At 42.4% G+C, this 27,376-nt stretch overlaps 1 protein-coding gene across 1 annotated transcript in view; it reads left to right on the top strand.

Annotated features, from left to right (window-relative positions):
- LOC109932295 (solute carrier family 22 member 5-like) overlaps positions 1 to 27,376 on the top strand; it is a 106,295-nt gene that overhangs the window by 26,355 nt on the left and 52,564 nt on the right. The window contains exons 3-4 of the mRNA XM_020531530.2: positions 4,954 to 5,108; positions 19,518 to 19,689. Coding sequence (XP_020387119.2) covers positions 4,954 to 5,108; positions 19,518 to 19,689 — 327 coding nt within the window. The remainder of the gene's footprint in view (positions 1 to 4,953; positions 5,109 to 19,517; positions 19,690 to 27,376) is intronic.

The raw sequence follows: 27,376 nt of genomic DNA, 5'->3' as shown, positions 1-27,376 counted from the left end.
AATTGTGTGTAAGAGCACTTCTGGACATAATAGAAGAAAAACAAATGAAAAAGGGCATGTAGGAGGTGGTGGTGCTAGTGTAGTGGTAATGTCATTTCTCTAGTAATCTGGAACACCAATAAATACTCTGGGGGCAAGAGTTCAAATTGCATCATTACAGTTGATGATATTTGAATTCAGTAACATTCTGGACAAAGACATGTAAGTCCAAATTGCATACTTAAGAAATACTTTGCATTTTTGTTTTTCACACCAAAGTAGATAACTTTGCATCTTACCGTGTAATGTTTTACGTGCCAATTTCTTGCCCACTCACTGAGATTGTCTAACCCCCTTGAAGCCTCTTTGCATCCTCATCGCGACGCAGATTCTCAGCTGTCAATACAGTGTGGAGCTGGAAGAACACAGCGGGTCAGACAGAGGAACAGGAAAGTCGACATTTCGGGTTTACACCCTTCATCCTGTCTAGGGAGGGAGGAAGGGAGCTGGGAAATAAATAGAGGGAGGAGGGGTGGAGCTGGCAGAAGGTAAGTGGGATGGTGATAGGTGGATGCACGTAGGGGGCAGCGGGGATTGGTCAATGGAAAGGGTGGGCTGCATAGTTGGGAAAGAAGATGGACAGGTAGTGTCAGGTCAAGGAGGCGGGGATGAGAGGGAGGGTTGGACATGGGATGAGGCCAGGGGTGGGGAGATTTTGAAACTGGTGAATTCTATGTTGAGGCCATTGAGCTGTAGGCTCCTAAAGCGAAATATGAGGTGTTGCTCCTCCAGTTTGCGTGTGGCGTCATCGTGACACTGAAGGAGACCCAAGATGGACATATCAACCAAGGAAGTGGGAGAGGAGGTAAAATGGTTGACAACCAGAAGGTGCTGTTGATTATAGAGTACAGAGCGCAGATTCTCACCTGGTTTTGTGTCATCAGCAATCCTGGAAATATTACATTTGACTGCCATGTCAAAATCAATGATATAAATGTGAATTGCCGGGTCACTAGCTCTGCTCTAGTAATACAATACTAGTAAAGTCTAGCAACCTGAAAATGACTCAGTTCTTTCTAGTCTGTTCCCACATACTTTCTGCATGTTAACTGTTTCTCAATCAATGCCAAGGTACAATCCCCAATCCCATGTGCTCTAATTTGGCTTCCTAACCTCCTGCTTGGGACTTTATTGAAAGGATTCTGAAAGTCCAAATGCATCTCACCTATTGGATTCCATTTTCTATTCTGCTCGTTACATCCTCAAATAACTCTGACAGGTTTGTCAAACAGGATTTCTCTTTCATAAGTCCAAGTTGACTCGGCTATTCCAATTCTTGTTTTCTAAATTTCTACTTATCAAATCCTTTTGTAATAGATTCTAGCAATTTCCTGCAACTTCATTCTTGTCACCTCCTCAAAAAGCTCAATCAAGTTGGTGAGACATGACCTTCCCCACACAAACTCATGCTGTCTACCACGAACAAGTCCATTCATTTCCAAATGTGAATACACCCTGTCTTTCAGGATTCTTCTCCAAAAGCTTCCCCATCACTGACGCCAGCCTCACCAGGCTGTATTTATCTGGATTATTTCCATTTCCCTTCTTAAACAAGGGAACAACACTGGCCATTCTCAAGTCCTCTGGAACTTCGCCTGAGGCCAACAAGGATACAAAGAGACAAAAAAAACTGCAGATGCTGAAATCCAAGCTAAACAAACAGGAAACTGACAGAACACAGCAAGCCCCACTTCCCCCCCAACTTCCCCTCCAAACATAATGAAGATAGTGTCCCCCTCCTCACTTTCCACCCCACCAATCTCTGCATCCAACGTATCATTCTCAGACACATCCGCCAAATCCAATTAGACCCCATTACCCGGAACATCTTCTACTCCCCAACCTCTCTGCCTTCCACAAGGACCATTCCCTCCACCACTCCTTAGTTCGTGCCACACTCCTCACCAACCACTCCAACCCGCCCAGTACCTTCCCCTGTAGCCATAAAAGATGCAACACCTGCCCACACACCACCTCCCTCACCTGCATCCAGGGCCCGAAACAGTCCTTCCAGGTGAGACAGAGTTTCACCTACATCTCCTCCAATCTAGTCTATTGCATCCGGTGCTCCCAATGTGGCCTTCTCTACGTCGGTGAGACCAAATGTAGAAATTCGGTGACCATTTCGCCGAGCATCTTCGCCTGGCCCGTACTGGCCAACCTAACCTCCTGGTCACTGCCCATTTCAACTCCCCATCTTACTCTCCCTCTGACATGTCCGTCCTCAGCCTCTTCCAGTGTTGCAGCAACTTGGAACGCAAATTTGAAGAGCAACACCTTATGCCTGGGCACCCTGCAGCCGGGAAGACTCAACATCGAGTCCTGTAATTGCAAATAACCGTCCCACCTATTCCCCGGCTCCCTTTCCAGCCCCACCTCCTCCCTTCAATTCGACCTTCTGGCCCTCCCTTGCAGTCACCAAACGGATTCATTCCCTCCCATCGACCAGCCAGGTCATACCTACCATCAGTGTCCACCTATCACCACCATTCTACTAGCACCCCTCCCCCCCAATTTATCTGCAGCTCCCCCTGCTCTGACATCCAGTCCTGAAGAAAGGTAATACCTGAAACGTTGACTTCTCCTTTCCTCCACAGGCTGCAAAGAAATCTGTTAAGGCCCCACATATTTCCTTCCTTGCCTCCCACGGTATCCTGGGATAGATCGTGTCTGGCCTGTGGATTTGTCTACCTTAATGTATTTCAAGATACCATCAATTCCCCTTCATTATGTGGACATACCCAAGAGTATTCACATGCCTTTTCCTAAACTCAACAGCCCTCACATCCCTCTCTTTGGTGAATACCAATGTAAAGGACTTTATCCCACTTTATCCTTGAGTGGGAGTATGCTTTCCCCAGCTACCCCTCTTGCTCCTGATAAATGTATAAAATGCCTTGGGATTCTCTTTAAACCTGCTGGTCAGGGATATTTCCTGGCCCCTCTTAACCCTCCTAACTCTCCATTTGAGCTCCTTCCTACGTTCTCTATATTCTTCAAGGACTCTGTCTGTTTATAGTTGCCTGTACCTTAGGGATGCTTCCTTTTAGTTTTGACTCAGCTGATAATTCACCTGTCATTCAATCTTGAATCCTGCCATTATTTACTTTCATTTTCACAGGAACATGCCTGTCCTGCACTCTAAACAACTGGTCCTTCAAAGACTCCCAGATGTCAGATGTGGATTTACCATCAAACAGCTGCTCCAAATCCACATTCTCCGATTTTTGACTAATTCAGTTATAGTTGGCTTTCCTCAATTTAATACCTTCATCCGAGGTGCATGCTTGTCTTTATCCATAAGTATCCGAAAACATACAGAATTATGGTCACTATTCCCAAAATGCTCCCCGACTGAAACTTTGATAACCTCACCAGGCTCATTTCCCAATATCAGGTCCAGTATGACCCCCTCCCTCATTTAACTATCTACATACTGTTTCAAAACATCCTCCTGGATACACCTAACAAATTGCTCCCTGATATAATGGAGTCCCAGTCAATATGGGCAAAGTTAAAATCACCCACCAAAAGACCTATGTTTTTTTCACATCTTTCCAGAATCTGACTACATATCTCTTGCTCTATCTTCTGCTGGCAGCTAGGAGGTCTGTAGTACAATCACAGCATTGTGATTGCACCCTTCCTATTCCTGAGCTCTACCTATAATGCCTCACAGCAAGATTCCTCTGGGGTGTCCTCCCTTAACACAGCTATGATGTGCTCCCTAACCTGTAATGCGACTCCCCCACCTCTTTTGTTTCCTCCTCCGTCTTGTCTAAAACATTGATATCATGGAACATTAAGCTGCCAATCCTATCCCTCTTTCAACCAAGTCTCTGAGATTGCAACAACATTATAATTGCATGCATTTATCCTGGCTCTAATTTCATCCATCTTACCTGTTATACTTCTCACATTGAAGCAAATAAAGTCTAAGCTTTCGGTTCCACTGAGCACAGCAACCTCTCCCTGACTGCTCTTTCTCTTAGTTATATTTGCCTTAGTCTCAAGCCCTTCCCTAGTCTCTATACTAAGTTACCTGCTGCTGTGATTGGCACCCTACTGCCACACTAATTTAAACCCGAGTGGCACTAGCAAACCTTCCTGCCAGGATATTGGTGCACCTCCAGGTTAGGTGCAAAACATCCTTCTTGTATAGGTCCCACCTTCCCTGGAAGACATCCTAGTGGTCCACATATCTGAAGCCCTCCCCTTTACACAAGCTCTGTTCCTAGCCTCAATAGCATGTGGCATGTGGAGTAATCCTGAGATTACTACACCAGAGGTTCTGCTTTTTAGTTTACTCCCTAACTCCCTGAATTGTTGTTGCAGGACCTTGGAAATTTGTCACTAGATATAGGCCATCATAGCTTGCTTAGGGAATACAGTATTGAGGATTCTTCCAGAAGCACTTCAGCAAGACAGCAAAGATTCAGACTAGACCTGGTCTCCAGATAACGTTCTGGACCCACCTCTAAAGGTTTTTGAGAAAATGGAGAGCTTGGTTAGGAAGCTGATTTCCTTCCCCAGGTCAACCACCAACTGAAAAATAACATAATCTTCAAATTAGAAGCTTCAAACTGACAGTCATAATCCCAAGCAGAGGATTTGCAATAAACAAGCATTCCACCACAGTTCATGAGACTTTCAGGAAATGTCTTATTAAAAAAACATGTTAATTTCCTGCTGTTGACATATTAAAAAAAATCCAGATACCCATAATCTTCCATAAAATTTAATAAATATGAAGAGTCTTCATAACAGAATACTGTCTACTATGCGTCTGCATGGGTTTTTCCAAATGCATGACTTCATATTTGTATAACTACGTGCAGGAATTTATGTGCATTATTGTCAGTAAGTATTCAAAACTTGTCAATATTTGAAACATCGATTAATTCTGTTTTACAGGTTTGGTAGAAAGGCAGTTCTGTTTGGGACCATGGCTGTACAGACTAGCTTCAATGTACTTCAAGTATTCTCATCATCTTGGGAAATATTCTGCCTGGTGAATTTCCTTATAGGTATCGGACAAATCTCAAACTATGTGGCTGCTTTTGTTCTGGGTGAGTGTCTAAACCATCCTATAATACAATACAGCACAGGAACAGGCCCTTTGGCCCACCATGCCTTCGCCAATTCCTAGTCCTTATTTGGACCTGCTAGTTATTGTCCATACGTGGTTTCTATCCCTCTGTTTGCCTCCCATTCATGTGTCTATCAAGATACACCTTAAACATTGCTAACTGCTTGCTCCCACCACCTCCATTGGCAGTGTGCTCCAGGCACCCACCACCCTCTATGTGAAAGATTTTCACTGCATTCCTCCCCTAAATTTCTCTCTCTCACCTTGAACCTGTGCCCTCTTGTAACTGACCTTTACACCCTGGGGAAAAGCCACTGACTATCCACCCTACCTATGCCTCTCATAATTTTGTAGACCTTTAACAGGCCACCCCTTAGCCTCTGACTTTCCAGTGAAAACAATCAAGAGTTTATCCAACCTCTCCACATAACTGAAACCCTCCAGATCAGGCAACATCCTGGTAAATCTTCTCTGCACCCTTTCCAAAGCATCCACATCTTTCTGGGTCATGTGGCAACCAGAACTGCATGCAATATTCCAAATGCAGCCTGACTAAAGTTTTGTACAGCTGTAACATAACTTACCAACTTTTATATTTGATACCCTAGCCAATTAAGGCAAGCCTACAGTATTCCTTCTTGACCACTTATTGACCTGTGTTGCCGTTTTCAGGGATCTGTGGTCCTTGATGCCCAGATCCCTCTGTATGTCAATGCTCCTAAGGTTTCTGGCATTTATTGTATAATTTGCACCTGAATTTGATCTTCCAAAATGCATCACCTCGCATTTGTCCTGATTAAACTCCACCTGCTGTTGCTCTAACCATATCTGCAATCTATCTGTATCCTGCTGTATCCTTTGACAATCCTCCTCAATATCTGCAATTCCACCAATTTTGGTGTCATCCATAAACCTACTAATCATACCACCCACATCTTCCTCCACATCATTTATATATATATTACAAACAACAAAGATAGCAGCACTGATCCCTGTGGAACACCTCAAGTTAATTATCTCCATTATGAAAAACAACCTTCCACCCCACCTCTCTATACCAAGCCAGTTCTGTTATCCATATAGCCAGCTCACCTAGGATTCTATGAGACTCTACTCTTTATACTAGCCTGCCCTGAGCTACCTTATCAAATACCTTACTAAAGATCATATAGACAACATCCACTGCCCCTCCCTCATCAATCATTCTTGTCACATCCTCAAAATACTCAATCAGGTTAGTGAGACATGACCTTCCCTGCACAAACCCATGCTGCCTATCACTAACAAGTCTATTCGCTTCCAAATGTGAACAAATCCTGTCCCTCAGTATCTTCTTCAACAGCTTCCCCACCACTGACACCAGGCTCACCAATCTGTGATAACCTGGATTATCTCTGTTTCCCTTCTTAAACAAAGGAACAACATTGGCCATTCTCCAGTCCTCTGGAACCACACTTGAGGCCAAAGAGGGTGCAAAGATATCTGTTAAGACCCCTACACTTTCCTCCCTCGTCTCCCTGAGCCTATCCTGGGATAGATCCCATCTGGCCCTCTACATTAATGTATTTCAAGACACTCAACACTTGCTCTTCATTATGCTGATCTGCCTGAGAGTATTCACACACCTTTCCCTAACCTCAACATCCATCTTGTCCCTCTCTTTATTGAATACCAATGTGAAGTACTCATTAAAGATCTCACCCATTTCCTCTGGCTTTACACAAAGCCTCCCTTTGTTATCCTTCAACGAACCTACTCTTTCCCTAGCTATCCTCATGCTCCTAACATTTGGATAAAATACCTTGGAAAGAAGAGGGATAGAGGAGAGGATAGGTGGAGAGGAAACAAACAGGTCGAAGAGGTGGGGATGGAGCCAGTAAAGGTGAGTGTAGGTGGGGAGTTAGGGAGGGGATAGGTCAGTCTAGGGAGGACGGACAGGTCAAGGGGGCGGGATGAGGTTAGTAGGTAGGAGATGCGGGTGGGGCTTGAGGTGGGAGGAGGGGATAGGTGGGAGGAAGAACAGGTTAGGGAGGCGGGGACGAGCTGGACTGGTTTTGGGATGCGGTAGGGGGAGGGGAGATTTTGAAGCTTGTGAAATCCACATTGATACCATTGGGCTGCAGGGTTCCCAAGCGGAATATGAGTTGCTGTTCCTGCAACCTTCGGGTGGCATCATTGTGGCACTGCAGGAGGCCCAGGATGGACATGTCGTCTGAGGAATGGAAGGGGGGAGTTGAAATGGTTCGCGACTGGGAGGTGCAGTTGTTTATTGCGAACCGAGCGTAGGTGTTCTGCAAAGCGGTCCCCGAGCCTCCGCTTGGTTTCCCCGATGTAGAGGAGGCCACAACAGGTACAGCGGATGCAGTATACCACATTGGCAGATGTTTTCACATCTTTCTAGAATCAAACTACGTATCTTTTCCTCTAACTCCTGCTGGCAGCTGGGAAGTCTGTTTTACAATCCCAGCATTGTGATTGCACCCTTCCTATTCCTGAGCTCTACCCATAATGCCACGCTGCAAGATCCTTCCCTCAACACACCTATGATGTGCTCTCAAGCCAGTAACACAACACCCTCAACCTCCTTTGCTTCTTTCTCTGTCTTGTCTTAAACACCAAGATCTCAGAACATTACACTGCCAACCTCTTTCAACCATGTTTCAACATCATAGTTGCATTAATCCAAGGTCTAATTTAACCTGTTTTACCTGTTATGTTTCTTACATTGAATCAAGCACATTCTGAGCCTGCAATTCCGCTGAGCTCAGCAACCTCTCCCTCACTGCTCTACCTCTTAGCTATATTTGCCCAAGCTTCAAGCTCTTCTCCAAGTCGTTATATTTACTTGCTGCTCCAGTTCCCAGTCTTGCTAAGAGGTTCCAAATTTTGCCCGTTTCCATATTAGAATGTACCACAGCTAGCACAGCATAAATCAGCCACTCAGCACAAAAATGTTAGTACATTCACAATATTTAGCTGTGGGGTGGGGATAGCAGAACATTGAAATGTCGTGGTTGAGTCAATTGGTACATTGCACGCACTATTTTATAATCAACAGCATAGTCATCAAAGGCTCTTGAAGCATCTGCTCAGCAAGACGTGTATAACTGTCAGCAATGCAAGATCTATATTTAATATAACAGATGTTGAGAATCTCCAAAGTCAATGTGTCAGAAGCATACTATTCCAAAACAGAATATTCCTTACCGTGGAGCCTATATATAACAGACAAGAGTCTCAAAAGTTCAAAATATAATTCTCATCCTTTACTTCAGTTCAGAGGTTTTGGTATGTGAAATATGTTTATAGTGCAATTTATGGATTGCAGTCCAGCACTATTGAAAACTATAACATTACTAAAATGGTCAAACCTCAAATTAGATCCCTTTCTCTTTAGATATCAGGATTCGGGAACCTCAGTAGATGAGAGATGTCTTAAGTTTAGTAAAAAAGAAAAAGGAGGCATATGCAAGGTTTAGGAATCAGAAATCAAACAAGGCCTGTGAGGAATATAAAGGAAGCAGGAAAGAACTTAAAGAAGAAATTAGGAGAACTAGAAGGAGCCATGAAATACCCTAGGCAAATAGGATTAGGGAGAATCCAAAGGCATTTTACACATATATTAGGAACAAAAGGGTCATGACGAGAAGGATAGGTCCAGTCAAGGAAAAAGGAGGGAATTTATATATGGAGCCAGAGGAAGTGGCTGAGGTTCTTACTGAGTACTTCGCATCAGTATTCACTAAGGAGAAAGAAATGGATGATGGTAAGTTTAGAGAGGGGTTTGTTGATGCTCTGGGGCAAATCAATATTTAGAAGGGAGAGGTGTTCGGTGGCATGAAGAAGGTAGGTAAGTTCACAGGGCGTGATGGGATCTATTCCAGGACATTGAAGGAGGCCAGGGAAGAGATCGCTAAGATCTTGACAGAGATCACTGTAATCTCTTTAGCCACAGGCGAGGTTCCAAAAGACTGAAGAATAACCAATGTTGTTCCTTTGTTGAAAAACGACAATAGGGATAATCCAGGATATTATAAGCCAGTGAGCCTTATATCAGTGGTAGGGAAATTATTGGAAAAAATTCTTAGGGATAGGATTTACTTGTATTTGGAGAAGAATAGACTTATTAGGGACAGTCAGCGTGGCATTACGTGGGGAAGGGATTATCTCACAAACTTGATTGAGTCTTTTTGAGTGAGTACCAAAGATAATTGATGAGGATAAGGCAGTGGACATTATCTACATGGAACTTACTAAAGCATTTGACAAGATCCCTCATGTTAGCTGGTCCAGAAGAGTGGTGAGTTGGCAAGTTGGATACAAATTGTCTTGGCCGTAGAAGACAGAGAATAGTTGTGGAGGGATGTTTTTCTGACTGGAGGTCTGTGACTAGTGGTGTTCCACAACGATCAGTGTGGGACCTCTGTTGTTTGTAATATATGTAAATGATTTGAATGAATGTATCAATGGTCTGATTATTAAGTCTGCAGATTACAAACATTTGATGGACTTGTGGAGAGTGCAGTAGTTATCAAAGGATGCAGCAGGATATAGATCAGCTGGTAAGTTGGGTGGAGAAATGGCAGATGGAGTTTAAGCCAGACAAGTGTGAGATGAAGCATTTTGGGAACTCAAATGCAAGAGGAAAGGATACTGTACATGCTGTACCCTTAGGAGCATTAATATGCAGAGGGATCTTGGGGTCCAAATCCATAGTTCCCTGGAAGTGGCAACACAAGTTGATAGGGAAGGCACATGGCATGCTTGCCTTAATTAGGCGGGGAATTGTCTATAAAAATTGGCACATCATGCTGCAAATGTATAAGACTTTGGTCAGGCTGTGTTTAAAGTACTGTGTACAGTACTGGTTACCACATTATTGGAAGATTGTTAAGGCTTTGGAGAGAGTGCAAAAGAGGTTTTTCAGAATGTTGCCTGGATTGGAGTGTATTAGATGTAAGGAGAGGTTGGACAAACTTGGATTTTTTTTTCACTAGAGCGTTGGAAGCTGAGGGGTGATCTGACAGAAATATATAAAATTATGAGGGGCATGGATATAGTAAATAGTCTGAGTCTCTTTCCTGGCGTAAAAGTATAAAATACTCACACCCAATAGGTTTAAGGTGAGGGAGGTGGAAGTTTGAAAAGGATGCATGAAAAATGTTTTTTATACAGAGAGAAGTAGGTGCCTGGAACATGCAGCCAGGGGAAGTGGTAGAGCAGAAATGATAGCAAAGTTTAAGAGGCATTTTGACAGACACATGAATAGGCAGAGAATAGAGGGCTATGAACTATGCAGGCAAATGGATTTGTTTAGAATGGTATTATGGTCAGCATAGACATGGTGGGCCAATGAACCTGTTCCTGTGCTGTACTGTTCTATGCTGTATATTCTAAGTGAATTAGAGTCTACTACAAAAATAAACATGAATGAGCAATCAATTTTCATATTGAACAATGATGCTGAACTGTTTTCAGTAAACACAATGTTAGAGCAACATAGGAGTCCCAAGGGATTATGGAGTGGCATGAATTGCACAGAATTACACAGAATTCAAACTAGACCTTTAACATTGCAATGATCACTCATAACACCTATAAGAAATTCAGGTGTCCAGAGAGTGGTTAGAATGTGGAATTTGCTATCACACAGAATATTGAGGCAATAATGTGGATGCTTTTAGACAAAGCCCACTAAGTGTATGTCAGTTACGGATTTGGAAGCACACATGCTTCTAACTTATAAGATTTTGTGTTCAAGTTCCATTCCAAGGATTAAGCACAACACTCTTGGCTAATATTCCAGCACAGTACTGAGGGAGCGTTGCCCTGTCATCTTTTGGGGGAGATGTTAAACTGAGGCCCAGGTTGCCCACTTGAGTGGATATAAAAGACCTTGTGGCATCATTTCTAAGAAGAACAGGGAAGACACCTCCAGCGCCCTGGCCAATAATTATCCCTCCATAAACCTTGCAAGAAACATAGTATGTAAACATTTTCAAATGACTGTATTTCATGAGTTCCTGTGCTTCCTACTTTATGACAGTGACAGCACTTAAAAATCAACTTCATTTTCACTTTGGGGTGTCTTGTAGTTGTGAAGTCCCTGTATACATTCAAGTCTTTATTTTTTATTAGACAAAGTGTGTGTCAAAATGCCTTTGAAAATAAATACTGGTTCGCCTGCCATAGTCATGCAACCTCTACCTCTGCTGTAATTTGCTTTCATTTCAATCTACAGCAGCCATTAAACACCGTACATGAAATATAGTATCAGCGGTGAAGGTGAGCTTGAGTGAATTTTCAGAGCTGCAAGCAAACCAGCTACTGGAAAAATCCACCAAGCAAGAATTAAAACAGTAGTCTCCAGCATTGAAATGCTGAGTGAGTTAGAATGGCTGTGAATTTGTCACTCCCTGCTGGTGTGAAAATGAAAGGAGATGTGTGATATAATTGACATATTTTCCAACCTCAATGGTGACGCTATGATATACCTACAGAATTAAATAAGAAGCTTCAGAAATTGAGAGTAACAACCCTGGTATTGGTGCTGGGAAAAGAGTACTACAAGCTATAACACAGTCCAAACCTCACTGTCAGGCAGAACGTAGACATGAGAAAGGTGGAAAGCTTTGAAGGCGTCCTTTCTACTCCATGTCAGTATTACTTATGAATAGTATGTGTTCACTATCAGAGCTCGGTGACAGAGGAAATCTACTGATCAGCGTGTGATGGAGCTGATAGATCTAGCTGTTACCTGTGAGCTGAGACAATTGAAAGATGATGTTATCAGTGATATGATTGCCTTAGGAATAAGAGATCCTATATCAGAGCACATCCATAGTAGGAGTAGAAATATGCTGTCAAGAAATTGATTGGCACGTGCAGAAGCCCTGAGGTTGTCAATCATCAAGTACAGTATTTTAATGGGAGAACAGATGAGGTTTGCATTGTACTGAGAGACATTCCAGGACAAGCTGTTTATAAAATCATGAGGGGCATGGATAGAGTAAATAGACAAGGACTTTTCCCTGGGTTGGGGGAGTCTAAAACTAGAGGGCATAGGTTTAAGGTGAGAGGGGAAAGACTTAAAAGGGACCTAAGGAGCAAATTTTTCGCGCAGAGGGGCATGTAAAGAATGAGCTGCCAGTGGAAGTGGTGGAGGCTGGTACAATTACAACATTTAAAAGGCATCTGGATGCGTATATGATTAGGAAGAGTTTAGAGGGATATGGGCCAAATGCTGACAAATAGGACTACAATTATTTAGGGCATCCAGGTGGCATGGATGAGTTGGACCAGAGGGTCTGTTTCCGTGCTGTATATCTCAATGACTGTATGACTCTGAGACAAACGAGAGCAGAATAATGAAGAAAAGGGAAAAAAAAGTTGCAGAAAGGCCAGCAGGTAGGTCAGGGCTAGAGGTCAGGATATAAATATTGTAGAGGACAGCATAGACATAAGAAAAGAAAGTGTATACGTGTGAAGAAAACAGTGCTCTAACTGCAAGAAGTTGAATCATATTGCATGTGTGTGCTTAGCAAGGAAGAAACAAAGTAAGCCTATAAAGATTGCTTTTGGGGAAATGTCAGATGATTATAATGATTCATAGAATCTGTACAGTGTGGAAACAGGTCCTTTGGCCCAACAAGTCCACACCAACCCTTGGAACATCCCATCCAAACCCATCCCCCTAAGCTACACATCCCTGAACACTATGGGCCAATCCACCTAACCTGCACACTTTTGGACTGTGGGAGGAAACTGGAGCATCTGGAGGAAACCCATGCAAACATGGGAGAATGTACAAACTCCACACAGACAGTTGCTTGAGGGTAGAATTGAACCCAAGTCCCTAGCACTGTGAGGCAGCAGTGCTAACCACTGAGCCACCATGCCACCCCTTCAACTGTTTGCTCATTCAGCTCTCATACTGCTGGGCACAGCAACTCCCCCAGGCCGGTAGGAAAAAATGTAAGTTAATCAATTCCTCAAACACTTCTTAAAATATAAAAGCAGGAATTATCTCCACAGAAATGTTTCTTCCCCTCCGCACTGATGCTAACTGAAGCGGGTGTCAAAGAGGTAACCACCAGCATCACAATGGCTCATGGGCCAGTATTTTTAGCCAGAAAACACTGCAGATTTTCAATCAAAAATGATTCACTTTACATTATGAAGCATCATCAAGTTTAAAGGTGCTAAATGCTTTGTGACTGTTTGAACGATGGCATCAGTAGGAGAGCATCAAGTGAATATAAAATGTCAGAGAAACACTGGTGCTCAATGTAACACCATGAGTTTTATGGATCTGACAGAAGTAGTTCAAGATAATGACACAAAAATTAACACCTTGAAATTAAGGTAAATATGTACAAAAAACATACACATCTTTTATTTTGCTTTATTTTGGACTGTGGGCCAAATGGGACAAAAGGGCAGTGGAAGGAATAGCCACACATTTAAAAATGGGTTACTGAAATCATTGTGAATTGTTATTATACTGTTGCTTTCTTCAACTAGTGGGGAATGAAATCTAAAATGCCACCACGCTGGGAATGTTTGTGTGCAGAATAAGATTCACTCAGCGACAGATTGCAGATTGGTTTGTGCAGTTAGGATTAATTCAGGATGCCAGAAGTCATCAGCATCACAATAAATCTCTGTTGGGCACCTGGGCAGGTGAACAGCAATGTGTGTTCACAATACAGGAAAAGAAACCTCCCAGGCTACAGACTCTCTCTCTCTCTCTCCATGTATCGAAGTAACCCAAAATCTGGATGTTAGCTAAAACAAAACCAAAGGAACTGCGGATGCTGGAAATCAGAAAAAGAAACAGGAACAGAAATCGCTAGAAAAACTCAGCAGGTCTGGCAGCATCTTTGGAGAGAAATCACAGTTAACTTTTCAGGTCCATTGATTCTTCTTCAGAACTGATGTTAGCTCGGAAAATGAGATAATAAGGTGTAGAGCTGGATGAACACAGCAGGCCAAGCAGCATCAGAGGAGCAGGAAGGCTGACGTTTCGGGCCTAGACCCTTCTTCAGAAATGGGGGAGAGGAAGGGGGTTCTGAAATAAATAGGGAGAGAGGGAGAGGCGGATAGAAGATGGATAGAGGAGAAGATAGGTGGAGAGGAGACAGACAGGTCAAAGAAGCGGGGATGGAGCCAGTAAAGGTGAGTGTAGGTGGGGAGTTAGGGAGAAGGTAGGTCAGTCCAGGGAGGACAGACAGGTCAAGAGGGCGGGAAGAGGTTAGTAGGTAGGAGATGGGGGTGGGGCTTGAGGTGGGAGGAGGGGATAGCTGGGAGGAAGGACAGGTTAGGAAGGCGGGGACAAGCTGGGCTGGTTTTGGGATGCGGTGGGGGAGGGGAGATTTTGAAGCTTGTGAAGTCCACATTGATACCATTGGGCTGCAGGGTTCCCAAGCGGACTATGAGTTGCTGTTCCTGCAACCTTCGCGTGGCATCATTGTGGCACTGCAGGAGGCCCAGGATGGACATGTCGTCTGAGGAATGGGAGGGGGAGTTGAAATGGTTCGCGACTGGGAGGTGGAGTTGTTTAGGGCGAACCGAGCGTAGGTGTTGTGCAAAGCAGTCCCCAAGCCTCTGCTTGGTTTCCCCGATGTAGAGGAGGCCACAACGGGAACAGCGGATGCAGTATACCACATTAACAGATGTGAAGGTGAACATCTGCTTGATGTGGAAAGTCTTCTTGGGGCCTGGGATGAGGGTGAGGGGGGAGGTGTAGGGGCAGGTGTAGCACTTCCTGCGGTTGCAGGGAAAAGTGCCGGGTGTGGTGGAGCTGGAGGGGAGTGTGGAGCGGACAAGGGAATCCCGGAGAGAGTGGTCCCTCCGGAAAGCAGATAAGGGTAGGGAGGGAAAAATGTCTTTGGTAGTGGGGTCGGATTGCGGATGGCGGAAGGGTCGGAGGATGATGCGTTGGATCCGGAGGTTGGTGGGGTGGTACGTGAGGACGAGAGGGATTCTGTTTTGGTTGTTATTGCAGGGAGGGGGTTTGAGGGCTGAGTTGCGGGAAATGCGGGAGACACGGTCGAGGGCGTTCTCGACCACTGAGGGGGGGATGTTTGGTTTTATGCAGAAGGTAGATTGGAGGAGGAAGTAAGGAATAAATGATAGGTGAAGATAAAGCTCAAAGAGATAGAAAAACTGTTGGACAAAGGAGTGGATAATGATCAGCCTGGGAGAATTAATAGCTGCTAATGGGGAGGATTCGTGGCAAATAATGGGTTGTTTGTAACAGCAGACCATGTGATAACAAGGCCTGGCGTGTGTGGGGGTGGGGTAAGGATGTGAGAGAAGGTGTGTCCAAGCCCTAAAATTGTAGAATTCGATTTTGATTCCAGAAGACTGTAGTATTCCCAAGCAGAAAATGAGGTGCTGTTCTTTCAGCTTGTGCTGAGCTTTGCTGGAGCACTGCAGCAAACCTGAGACAGAGATGTTGGCCAAGGAACAAAGTGGTTTGTTGAAGTGGCTGACAACTGGAAGCTCAGGGTTTTTTTTCACTCAGAACGTGGGCGTTCTGCAAAGCAGTCACCCAGTCTAGGCTTTGTTTGCCCAGTGTAGAAGAGACCACGTTGTGAGCAGCGAATGTAGTAGACTAGACTATGTGACGTGCAGGTAAAGCGTTGCTTCACCTGGAAGGTGTGTTAGGCCCTTGGATACTGAGGAGGAAGTAAACAGGTAGGTGTTACATCCTCTGGGGTTGCAGGAGAGGGTGCCATGGGGCAGGCTGGAAGAACAGCATCTCATTTTCTGCTTGGGAGCTCGACATTCGAACAAAGAACAAAGAAAATTACAGCACAGGAACAGGCCCTTCGGCCCTTCAAGCCTGCGCCGATCCAGATCCTCTATCTAAACCTGTCACCTATTTTCCAAGGATCTGTATCCCTCTGCTCCCTGCCCATTCATGTTTCTGTCTGGATACATCTTAAATGACGCTATCATGCCCACTTCTACCACCTCTGCTGGCAACGCTTTCCAGGCACCCACCACCCTCTGCGTAAAGAACTTTCCACAGTTCTCCCTTAGACTTTTCCCCTCTCACCTTGAAATCATGACCCCTAGTAACTGAGTCCCCCACTCTGGCAAAATGCTTCTTGCTATCCACCCTCATGATTTTGTAGACCTGAATCAGGTCCCCCCTCAACTTCTGTCTTTCTAATGTAAATAATCCTAATCTACTCAACCTCTCTTCATCGCATTAGATTTCACATTAATATGACAATTACAACTCAACGCCCCAAGACCAGCACATTTTTGGAAATCTTTTCCTGATTCACATATTCCAAATATTTAGACATTGGATCTCTCACGCTCTTGTGACATGGTAATTCTTAGTTAATATTTATTTATTATGTTTACAATTAACCCAAATTTTGTAAATTTTTTTGCTTGTTTCATAATAGTAGACCATTTCATTGTTTATGTGCTTTCCTGTGAATCCTTAAATAGTCTCCTACATATGTAAATAGTAATGTTTGTTGATGCAAAATTTGCAATGGATGGGTGCCTAGGCTGTGTTCAGTATAAAGTAGTTGGATCCAGGTTTGTAGGGCACTCATTTCGTGTTAGCTGCCCAGAATCTGACTTCATTGAGTGAAATTTTAAACTGTGTTACTGAATTTACATCTTGAAGACAAACATTTGGCCTAAGTTGTTTATGTTATTATTTATGCTTGAGCCTCCTACAGCCTTATTTCATCTAATTCTAATAGCATATCCTTCAAACTCTTTTTCCCACATGCACTAATTTGCTTCCCCTTAACTGAATCCAAGTTATTTATTTCAACGCCTTCATGTGATGGCATGTTGCACGCTTTAACCATTCTCCAGTAAAAATGATTCCGCTGAGTTCTTTACTGGATTTGTTAGTGATTATTATGTACGTGACCCTTGGTCTTGGACAATCTCGCAAGTGGAATCAGCGTCTGTACATGGAATATACTGTCGAATTCCATCACCATTTTAATGACTTCTCTAAACTTAACCCTCAAACTTCTCTTTTCTGGAGCAAACTGCACAAACCTGTAGTCTTCCCAAATAATTAGAAACTTTCAGGTGAGTATCATCCCTGTAAATTGTTAGAATTAGAAAGAGGCTCATGAAGGTGGAGTCACAAGTAGACAGGATAATGAAGAAGGCATTTGCTATGCTTGGCTTTATCGGTCAGTGCATTGTGTATAGGAGTTGGGATGTCATGTTCTGGCTGTACAGGACATTGGTTAGGCCACTTTTGGAATACTACCTTCAATTCTGGTCTTCCTGTTATAGGAAAGGGTGTAGAAATGATTTACAAGGATGTATCCAGGACTGGAGGGTTTGAGGTATCGGGAGAGGCTGAATAGGCTGGGGCATTTTTCCCAAAAGCTTTGGAGGTTGAGGGGTGACATATAGAGATTTATAAAATCATGAAGGGTATGCATAGGGTGAATAGCAGAGGTCTTTTTCCCAGGGTAGGGGAGTCCAAAATTAGAGGGCACAGGTTTATGATAAGAGGGGAAATATTTAACAGGGACCTAAGGTGTAACTTTTTCACGCAGAGGATGGTGCATGTATGAAATGAGCTGCCAAAGGAAGTGGTGGAGGCTAGTACACTTACAATATTTAAAAGGCATCTGGAAGGGTTTAGAGTAATTTTTTTCCCTTTATTCATTCATGGGATGAGGACATCTCTGGCTCGGCAGCATTTATTGCCCATCCCTAATTGCCCAGAGGGCTATTAAGAGTCAAACACACTGCTGTGGGTCTGGAGTCGCATGTAGGCCAGACCAGCTAAGGATGGCAGTTTCCTTCCCTAAAGGACATTAGTGAACCAGATGGGTTTTTGCAACAATCGAAAATGGATTCATGTCATCGTTAGACTCTTAGTTCCAGATATTTTATTGAATTCCAATTCCACCATCTGCCATGGCAAGATGCAAACCCAGGTCCCCAGAACATTATCTGAGTCTCTGGATTAACAGTCCAGCAATAATACCACTAGACCATTGCCTCACCAAATGCTGATAAATGGGATTAGATTAATTTACGATATCTGGTTGGCTTGGATGAGTTGGACAGAAGGGTCCGTTTCTATGTTGTACAATTTTATAGATGTACAGCACATAAACAGACCTTTTGGTCAAACTTGTCCTTGCCAACCAGATATTCCAAATTAATCTAGTCCCACTTGCCAGCATTTGACCCATATCCCTCTAAACCATTCCTATTTATATACCCAACCAGATGCCTTTTAAATGTTAAAATTGTACCAGCCTCCACCACTTCCACTGGCAGCTCATTCCGTACACATACTACCCTCTGCGTGAAAAAAATGCCCCTTAGCTCCTATTAGGGTTAACTTCTCCGTTGCCTTTGTATCCTATTTTGATTTATGGCCTAGACAAGATTCTTTAATTACTTTACTTCCAAAGTTCATCAATTCTCTTTATCTCGAGGAATTTTACATTACTTCCCAAAATGTTACTTTGACTTTGTTGATACTGACATGTCCTAAAACTAAAATGTCAAATTTACACATGATCAGCATGTGAACAGAGTTACACCAGGGCAATAGTGGCTAATGATAATGTGCTATTGTGGTGTTGTGGTAATGCCCCTACCTCTGAGCCAGGATATCAGATGTGTATAATAACATTTCTGAACAGATTGATTAGAAAATATCTATGAGTAAAGGCTGAAATCAAACAGCCACGACTGATATGATTGTAATATCACAGACCATAAGACTTCACAAGTATTGTTCCATATGAAATGTTATTAAATCTACAGGCAGAGGTTTTCTGATCACAAATACAAATCACATTAGCTAGTTAGGCATAGTTACTAAGACTATGAGATTGACACATTTGACTTAATCAGGATCTAAAGCCGGACTCTCCAATTCCCCACCCAGTGCTGTGTGACATTAGCAGATCAGGGAGAGTCTAACGTAATCGTCAAAATCAGCCCTTTCAGAACCATTATTTATACAAACTGATAAAATGATTTACATAAAAGAGAAAGAAAGTTTCATTTGTTTCCATTGCCTTTTAAATTTAATCTTATTGTCAATTGATATCCAGAAGTACTGCATTATTTTCCTTCCCTTCCCTCTCCTGGGTCAAGCTCCATGTTTTATCTCATCTCTGCTTAAACTGTGCAATCACTGCCTTCTCTGAGTTGTGAAAAATGAACCCAGGTGACATTCAGTATCCACCGCGAAACTTGCTACGTGAAGTTTCAAGAGCATTCAACTTAATTGATGGAAGTGTTATAAATGAACAGAAACTAATCTTTCTGTCAGAGTGGCAATAGTAGACAGTGGAATAAATTTAAGAAATAAATCACAATTACCGTTGTTGTTGACCTGGTTTTTCTCTTTTGACAGGATCAGAACTTCTTGGAAAATCCATTCGAATTACGTACTGCACACTGGGAATTGGCATTTCTTATGCATTCGGTTATATGTTCTTGCCTTTGGTTGCATACTTCATACGAAGCTGGCAGCTTTTGCTTTTTACGCTGTCTCTTGTTGGCCTGATATACATTCCTTTGTGGTGGTAAGTAAGTATTAGAAACTTCACTTATTTAATTAATAGAGTCATAACAGTAGAGTCATACAGCACAGAAACTGACCAGTCAGTCCAACCAGTCCATGCCAAACATAATCCCAAACTAAACCAGTCCCACCTGCCTGCGCTTGGCCCATATTCCTCCAAACCTTTCTCAATCATGTACTTATCTAAATGTCTTTTAAACATTGTAGCTGTACCTGCTTTGCTTTCTCTGGAAGTTCATTCTACACATGAGCCACTTTCTGTGTAAAAACATTGCCCCTCATGTCTTTTTTAAATCTTTCTCCTCTCACCTTAAAAATGTGCTGCCTTGTCTTGAAATCCCCCCCAACATGGGGAAAAGACACTTCTCATTAACCTTATCCATACCCCTTCTGATCTTATAAACCTCTATAAGGTCACCCCATAACCTCCTACGCTCCAGTGAAAAAAGTCCCATCCTATTCAGCCTCTTCTTATATCTCAAACCTTCTGTTCCCAGCAACATCCTGGTAAATCTCTTCTGAACTCTCCCCAGCCTAATAATATCCTTTCTGTAACAGGGCAACCAGAACTGGACACAGTAATCCAGAAGGGGTCTCACCAATGTCCTGTATAAGCTCAACATAATGGCTCAAATCCTATACTCCTACAAACCTGCACCCAAAGGTCTCCTTGTTCAGCAACCGGGACCCTACCATTATGTGTGTAAGTCCTGCTGTGATTTGCCTTACCAAAATGCAACATCTTGCGTTTATCTAAATTAAACTCCATCTGTCACTCCTCGGCCCATTTGCCCATTTAATCAAGGTCTCATTGTATTCTGAGGTAACATTCCTTACTGTCCACTACACCACCAATGTTGGTGTCATCAGAAAACTTACTAACCAGTCCTGTTACATTTATATCCAAATCGTTTATATAAATGGCAAAAAGCAGTAGGCCCAGCATGGATTATTGCAGTACACTGCAGGTCACATGCCTCCAGTCCAAAAAGCAACCCTCCACCACCACCCTCTGTCTCCTACCTTCAAGTTGGACCAAAGGGTCTTTTTCCATGCTGTACAATTCTATGAATCTATGATTGTATGCTCGACTTGAGCCCAAGCATGATCCTGAGGCAAAGAAATGTCTATCACAGTTTGGAACTTCAATAAGCAGGAAATTAGCTTCTTAATAACTATCAGACACCAAGCACACGTGGTCTGCAGTGTAAATCTACGTATGTGGACATTATAAGTAAGCCACATCACAGAGGTAACATTGACATGGTTTGCAATTCAAATTTGAGAAGGAACCTTAAGGTTTTGGGAGGAAGTTAAACACCATCTCTACCAATTTGGAGATTTTGTAGGTTTAACGATTATGACTAGCAAAAAAGGTGTTTGGCAGCAGAGATTCTATTTACATAACATGGAATACAGATTCAGGGTAGAATTTAATGGTTTATATGATGATGCAGTTGGTAGAGGTGGAGAATTTAATCAAATGAGAGCACGGCAGTTGGGGACCATGTCACCTTCCCACCTCAATCCTGATCCACCTCAGCAAAATCCACTGATGCCCTTTCCATCTTGCCACTAATTGAGGGCCTTAACCAGGCAATTAATGACCACTTAAAAGCCTCTTCATCACTTCTGATATTAATGCAGTGACAAGTGGGCTTCTTGCATATGGTATTGTTTCTGCGTTTCCAGGTGGGTCCCTGGTTTAAAAGCACTCAGTGCCTAATCGAGGGATCTGGTATCAACAAGAGGTTGCCAGTTCAAAGCCACCTCCCAAACTTGCTGCCAATCCTTTGATTCCATTCCACAACACCTCACCATCATTCACCATGTGGCCTGGAACACAGTGACAATACTTTGATCTTGGATAAATATCATACAATGGTAGCAATTACCTCTCAGTGCTGGCACTGCCATTTAATAGTCAGCAGCTCTCTTGGGCAAGACCTCTGTCCTCAATTCCTTGATCTGAGGAAAGGACCACAATTATTTGTCTGGCATTATACAGTGACCATTCCAAAAACAGAGGTGACATGGAGTTCTCAATAAATCTTGAACTGGCAGGTGAGTAGTCTGTCATCTCCACTAAATAATGTCATTAATGTCAAAAGACGAATAAAATACTTCACCCTCCACCAAATGTATCATAAGATACACCATTAATTTCTGTCCTGAATCTATATTTCATGTTACATAAACAGGAATCTCAGCTGCAAAAAAAGCCAATGGCAACTATTTTGTTACTCATCTTCATAATCAATAAACTTTATTTGGACCAACAATAAAGTCTTCAAATTGTTAAATTTGTTTAAATTTCTCCCAAAACCTAAAGGTTCCTTCTCAATTTTGGTTTTGTATTGTAAGAGAGTGAAAGGGACAAAATGTGAGTCATAGGCTTTTCAGAATGCTGTGTTTATGATAGGGTTGCAATCATATTCCAGCAATCTAACTTTAAAACATTGTGTAAAATACACATCTGTACAAAACAGCACAGGAACAGGCTCTTCAGCCCACTAGGGCAGCGTCAATTCCTAATCCCTATTTAGACCTACTACATATTGCCCATGTGTGTTATCTATCGCTCTGTTCACCTCACTTTCATGTGTCTACCAGGTTACGTCTTAGCCGTTGCTAACATGCCTGTTTCCTCCGCCTCCAGTGACAGTGCGTTCCAGGCACCCATCACCCTCTGTGTGAAAGTGTTTCCCTGCCCTTCTCTCCTAAACTTTCCCCCTCTCACCTTGAAACTGTGCCCTCTGGTAGTTGACCTTTCCACCCTGGGAAAAAGCCTCTGACTATCCACCCTATCCATGCCTTTCATAATTTCGTCAACTTCTATTAGGTTACCCCTCAGTCTCCATCTTTCCAGTGAAAACAATCCAAGTTTATCTCCTCATAACTAAAAGCCTCCAGACCAGGCAACATCCTGGATAACCTTCTCTGCACCGTCTCCAAAGCGTTCATGTCCTTCTAGCAGTATGGTGACCAGAACTGCATGCTATGTTCTAAATGTGGTCTAACTGAAGTTTTGTATAGCTGTAACATTACTTATCAACTTGTATTTTCGATGCCCCAGCCAATTAAAAACTGTATGCCTTCTTGACCATCTTATCCTCTTGTGTTGCAACTTGCAGGGATCTGTGGACCTGTACACCCAATTCCCTCTGTGTTTGTGGCATTTATTGTATAGTTCACACTTGAGTTTGATCTTCCAAAATGCATCACTTCACATTTGACCGGATTTTAAACTTCGTCTGCCATTTTTCTGTCCATGTCTACAATCTATCTACATCCCACTGTATCTTATAACAATCCTCCTCACTATCTGCAACTTCACCAATTTTAGTGTCATCGCAAACTTACTAATCAGACCAACTACATTTTCCTCCAGATCATTTATACATATATTTCAAACAACAAAAATACCAGCATTGATCCCTATGGAACACCACTAGTTACTGATCTCCATTCCGAAAAGCATGCTTCCGCTGCTACTCTCTGTCTTCTATGACCAAACCAGTTTTGTATCCATCTAGCCAAGTGACCCCAGATCCCATGAGACTCTACCTTCTGTACCAGCCTGCCATACGGTACTTTATCAAATGCCTTACTACTGTCCATATAGGCAACATCTACTGCCCTTCCTTCATCAATCATTCTTGTCACATCGTCAAAAACCTCAATCAAGCTGATGAGACATCCAAGGTCCACTCTTGTCCTTTTCCATAAGTATGCAAAACTTAGGGAATTACATTCAGTATTCCCTAAATGCTCCACCACTGAAACTTTGATCACCTGGCTGGTTCAGTTCCCAATATCAGGTCTTGTATGGCCCCCTCCCATATTGTTCTGGATACACTTAACAAATTACTCCCCATCCAAACCCCTGGCACTAAGGGAGTCCCAGTCAATATGGGAGAAGTTAAAATCACCCACCACAACAACCCTGTTATTTTCACATCTTTCCAGAATCTGACTACATTCCTCTTCCTCTATCTCCCTGGTCTGTAGTACAATCCCAGCATTGTTGTTGCATCCCTCCTATTCCTGAGCTGTATCCATAGAGCTTCACTGCAGTATTCCTCCAGGGTGTCCTCCGTCAACACAGCTGTGATATGCTGCCTAACTAGTAATGCAACTCGCCCCACCTCTTTTGCTTCCTTCTCTGTCTCATCTAAAACATTGATATCACAGAATGTAAAGCTGTTAATCCTGTCCTTCTTTCAATTATGTCTCTGTGATAGCAGCAACATCACAAATGCATGTATTAATTCAGGCTCTAAGTTCACCCATTTTATCTGTTGTACTTCTTGCATTAAAGCAAATACAGTCCAAGCCTCCAGTACTGCTGAGCTCAGCAACCTCTCCCTAACTGCTGTTCCCTTTAGTCATATTTGCCTTGGACTCAAGCTCTTCCCCAGTCTCGGTACTTACTAACCTGCTGCTCCGGTGCCTATCCCCCTGCCACACTAGTTTAAACCCTCCTGAGGTGCACTATCAAACTTCCCTGCTGAGATATTTGTACCCTCCAGTTTAGGTGCAACCCGTCTCTCTTGTACAGATCTCACCTTCCCAGAAGACATCCCAATGATCCACATATCTGAAGCCTTCACTCCTACACCATGTATGAAATGTCAGAACAATAAAGACAAAATATTATAGCCTTAAGAAATGGTTAACATTAATTCCCTCTAACAAGGAACAACGCCCAACCTGTAAAGATAAAATGCAGGGTATAGTTCAGTTGGAGAGAGAGAGAGAGCACGAGAGAAATGAGTGGGAGGTGTATTTTGGAAGGTAATTTCAGTAGCTATCTTTACACTTGCACACATTCATATTGCCTTGTTTCCAGCTCCTATTTGCATGTCTATTTGACCATGGCATCATGAGCTTGTTTCAAATTGTTAAAGTACTTTAGGCACATTTATTATTGAGATGCATAGTTATAATGCCATGGTACATTTTTTATTTGAACAAATAAATAATTAGTAATAAATGCATTTATAGACATTTGAGAAGTTTACACAATGATCACATGAATGGTCTGAATCAGTCAGATTGATGTATAGGTGATCCCAGATTTACCTAAATCCATTTGCAAATGGTTGTAATTACAAAGGAGATCCTCATTTTTAATAAATGTTTTCTCATTTTTACAAGTGGATATTTTATATTGTACTGTATTATGTTCCAACTTGTATACAAATCAACTTACAAACATACTCAAGGATGGAATGCATTCACAACCTGGGAACTGCTGGTATTAACATTTCCAGATTTGAATAGAGAATGAGAACTAAAGTCACACCATATGTATCCTCCATCTGCCAGTATGCATTGTTGGATATGATTTTGGACGTAAAAACGCACTTAAAATGTCAATATTAAGTATCACATGTTTATGAGAACAATTAAACACAGAGCCCAGTGGTTAGCACTGTTGCCTCACAGTGCCAGGGACCCAGGTTTGAGTTTGTACATTCTCCCCATGTTTCCACACTGTGTTATCTCTGACTCCAGTATGTGCTGTTCTTGCTATCTCTCCGTGTCTGTGTGGGTTTCTTTGTGTGCTCCGGTTTCCCCCCACAGTCTAAAGATGTGCAGATTAGGTGGATTGGCCATGCTAAATTGCCTACAGTGTCCAGGAATGTACAGGCTACCTAGATTAGCCACTAGAAATATAGGGTTACAGGGACAGGGGAGGGGGATGGGTCTGGGTGAGATCCTCTTCGGAGGGTTAGTGTGAACACATTGGGCCAAATGGCCTGCTTTCACACTGTAGAGATTCTATGAAATGCTGACCAACTGATTAAAAGATCCAGATCCTGGGAAGTGTCCATTCAGAGCTCCCAGGTTGAGGAGCCCTCCCCCTCTGATGATAGCTCCATCAATTCAATAATAGCTGTCCTGAGATTCACACTGAAGTGCTACCAAGCCCATAAACACCCATACTAGTCATCCAACCACCTTCTACTTCTAGCACATGTGATTCTGTACAAGGGCCGATTCAAGCTTTTGGAGTATACTGAGACATAGAAAAAATACCTCAATGAATGTATTGGTGCATACAAAACTTAATTCTGTGGGTAAATTAAAACGAGTTATTCTGAAATATTTTTATAGTGCAGCCAGTACTTAAAAAAGAAAGGTCTCAATGGTGGAAAACAAAGAACACAAGAAAATAAGGCCTTGGGGAAAATTGAGTCATGGCTAAGAGGAGATGTGATGGTGAAGTCAAAGTGATGGAATGCAACATAGCAAAGTATGATTTTGGAACACAAGAGGAAAATTGCAGCTAATGGGTGAGAATGAGAATAAAAACATGAGATAGCACACACAAAATAAAATAGAAATAGGATGTCTATACAGCAGAAAGACCAATTTCTCTAACTTTACTCAACCAAAGCTTTGAACAGTCAAAACATTGTGTAATTAATGTGATATTGAAGTTATATTATGTGTAATTCTTATCCACATGCTTCTCACTTCTCATGTCATAATTTTTGAACTGCATTTTTGATATCACCACATACGTTAGTTAGGCATTTTCCTAAGAGGTTAAAAGAGCAATTTTAACCCTGACTGCCTGGTGGAGGCTAGAGTATTGAGGAAAAATGCTTGGGCAGGTAAAATGTTCTGTGATAACTTTCCATTGGAAAGCCACCTTGTACACCCTTTGTCTCTTGACCAGAACCCAAGGCTAAACTATCCACCCAAATCCAGTGGGTTATTTTGTTAAATACGCATAGGAGCATATTCAACATTTATTGCATTCAGAAGTTGCTGATCAGTGCATTCTTGAATTGCTGTAGTATAGAAGAACTCACAATTCTGTTAGGGAGGAGTTTCCAAATGTTTACTCAGGTGATAGTGTTACAAAGTGGAGGTTAACCCCTTCTGAGAACTAAAACCAAAACACCCAAAGAGGAGCACCTTGCCTCATAATCTGTAAAATGAGCGTGAAAAGTGGTGTAACCTGCCTTTCAATAACTTCTAGTGTGAAACAAAATAAATCCTTGACACTCACGTTAAAATCAACAAGTAGCAATTTATTTACCAAATTCTAACAGTGAACAAATTAACTAAACAATTAACAAACCAAATAAATCCCTTCTAACTACTAACTATTACTAAACAAAACAAGATCCTTATGGTATGTTGTTCCAATAAATAAAAAAAAAACGGAATTTAGTCTCTCAAAATTACAGCCAGGTTATCTGTCTTCCGGAGTGTTCTGTGCCTTCTCCGTTGACTCTTCTGTCAGGAATATTAACGAGTTGTGCCATTGGTACTGCCGTTATTTAAATGGTGCTTTCTCTAAGATATAGAGAAGTCTGTGAAAGCCAGCTATTCTCTCTTGAGAGCTGAGGACTGTTAGCTCTGGCGAATGGCAGTTAGCTCTGGCAGATGGCAGTTATCACTGGGGTTTTGTCCTACTGCCCCCTTCTTTTATATCCTCGATGACATATCAATTCTTATAATAGATCGGTCCTGCGTTGTCAAAACCATCAGATTTAAATTTAATTCCTTTTTTTGGTGTCTAAGTGCCTGGTTCAAAGTGATTGGCTGAATTCAAAGTTTTTTGTCTTGGTAAAAGTTGCTGCTTGGCCTACTAACTCTACAGCCTTTCGATACAAACATTTCAATTCAGGTAACACGGTGTAGAGCTGGATGAACACAGCAGGCCA

The sequence above is a fragment of the Rhincodon typus genome, chromosome 12 (genome assembly GCF_021869965.1).
Source record: "Rhincodon typus isolate 14 chromosome 12, sRhiTyp1.1, whole genome shotgun sequence".
NCBI classification, from domain to species: Eukaryota; Metazoa; Chordata; class Chondrichthyes; order Orectolobiformes; family Rhincodontidae; genus Rhincodon; species Rhincodon typus.
This window is presented reverse-complemented; position numbering and strand designations above follow the sequence as displayed.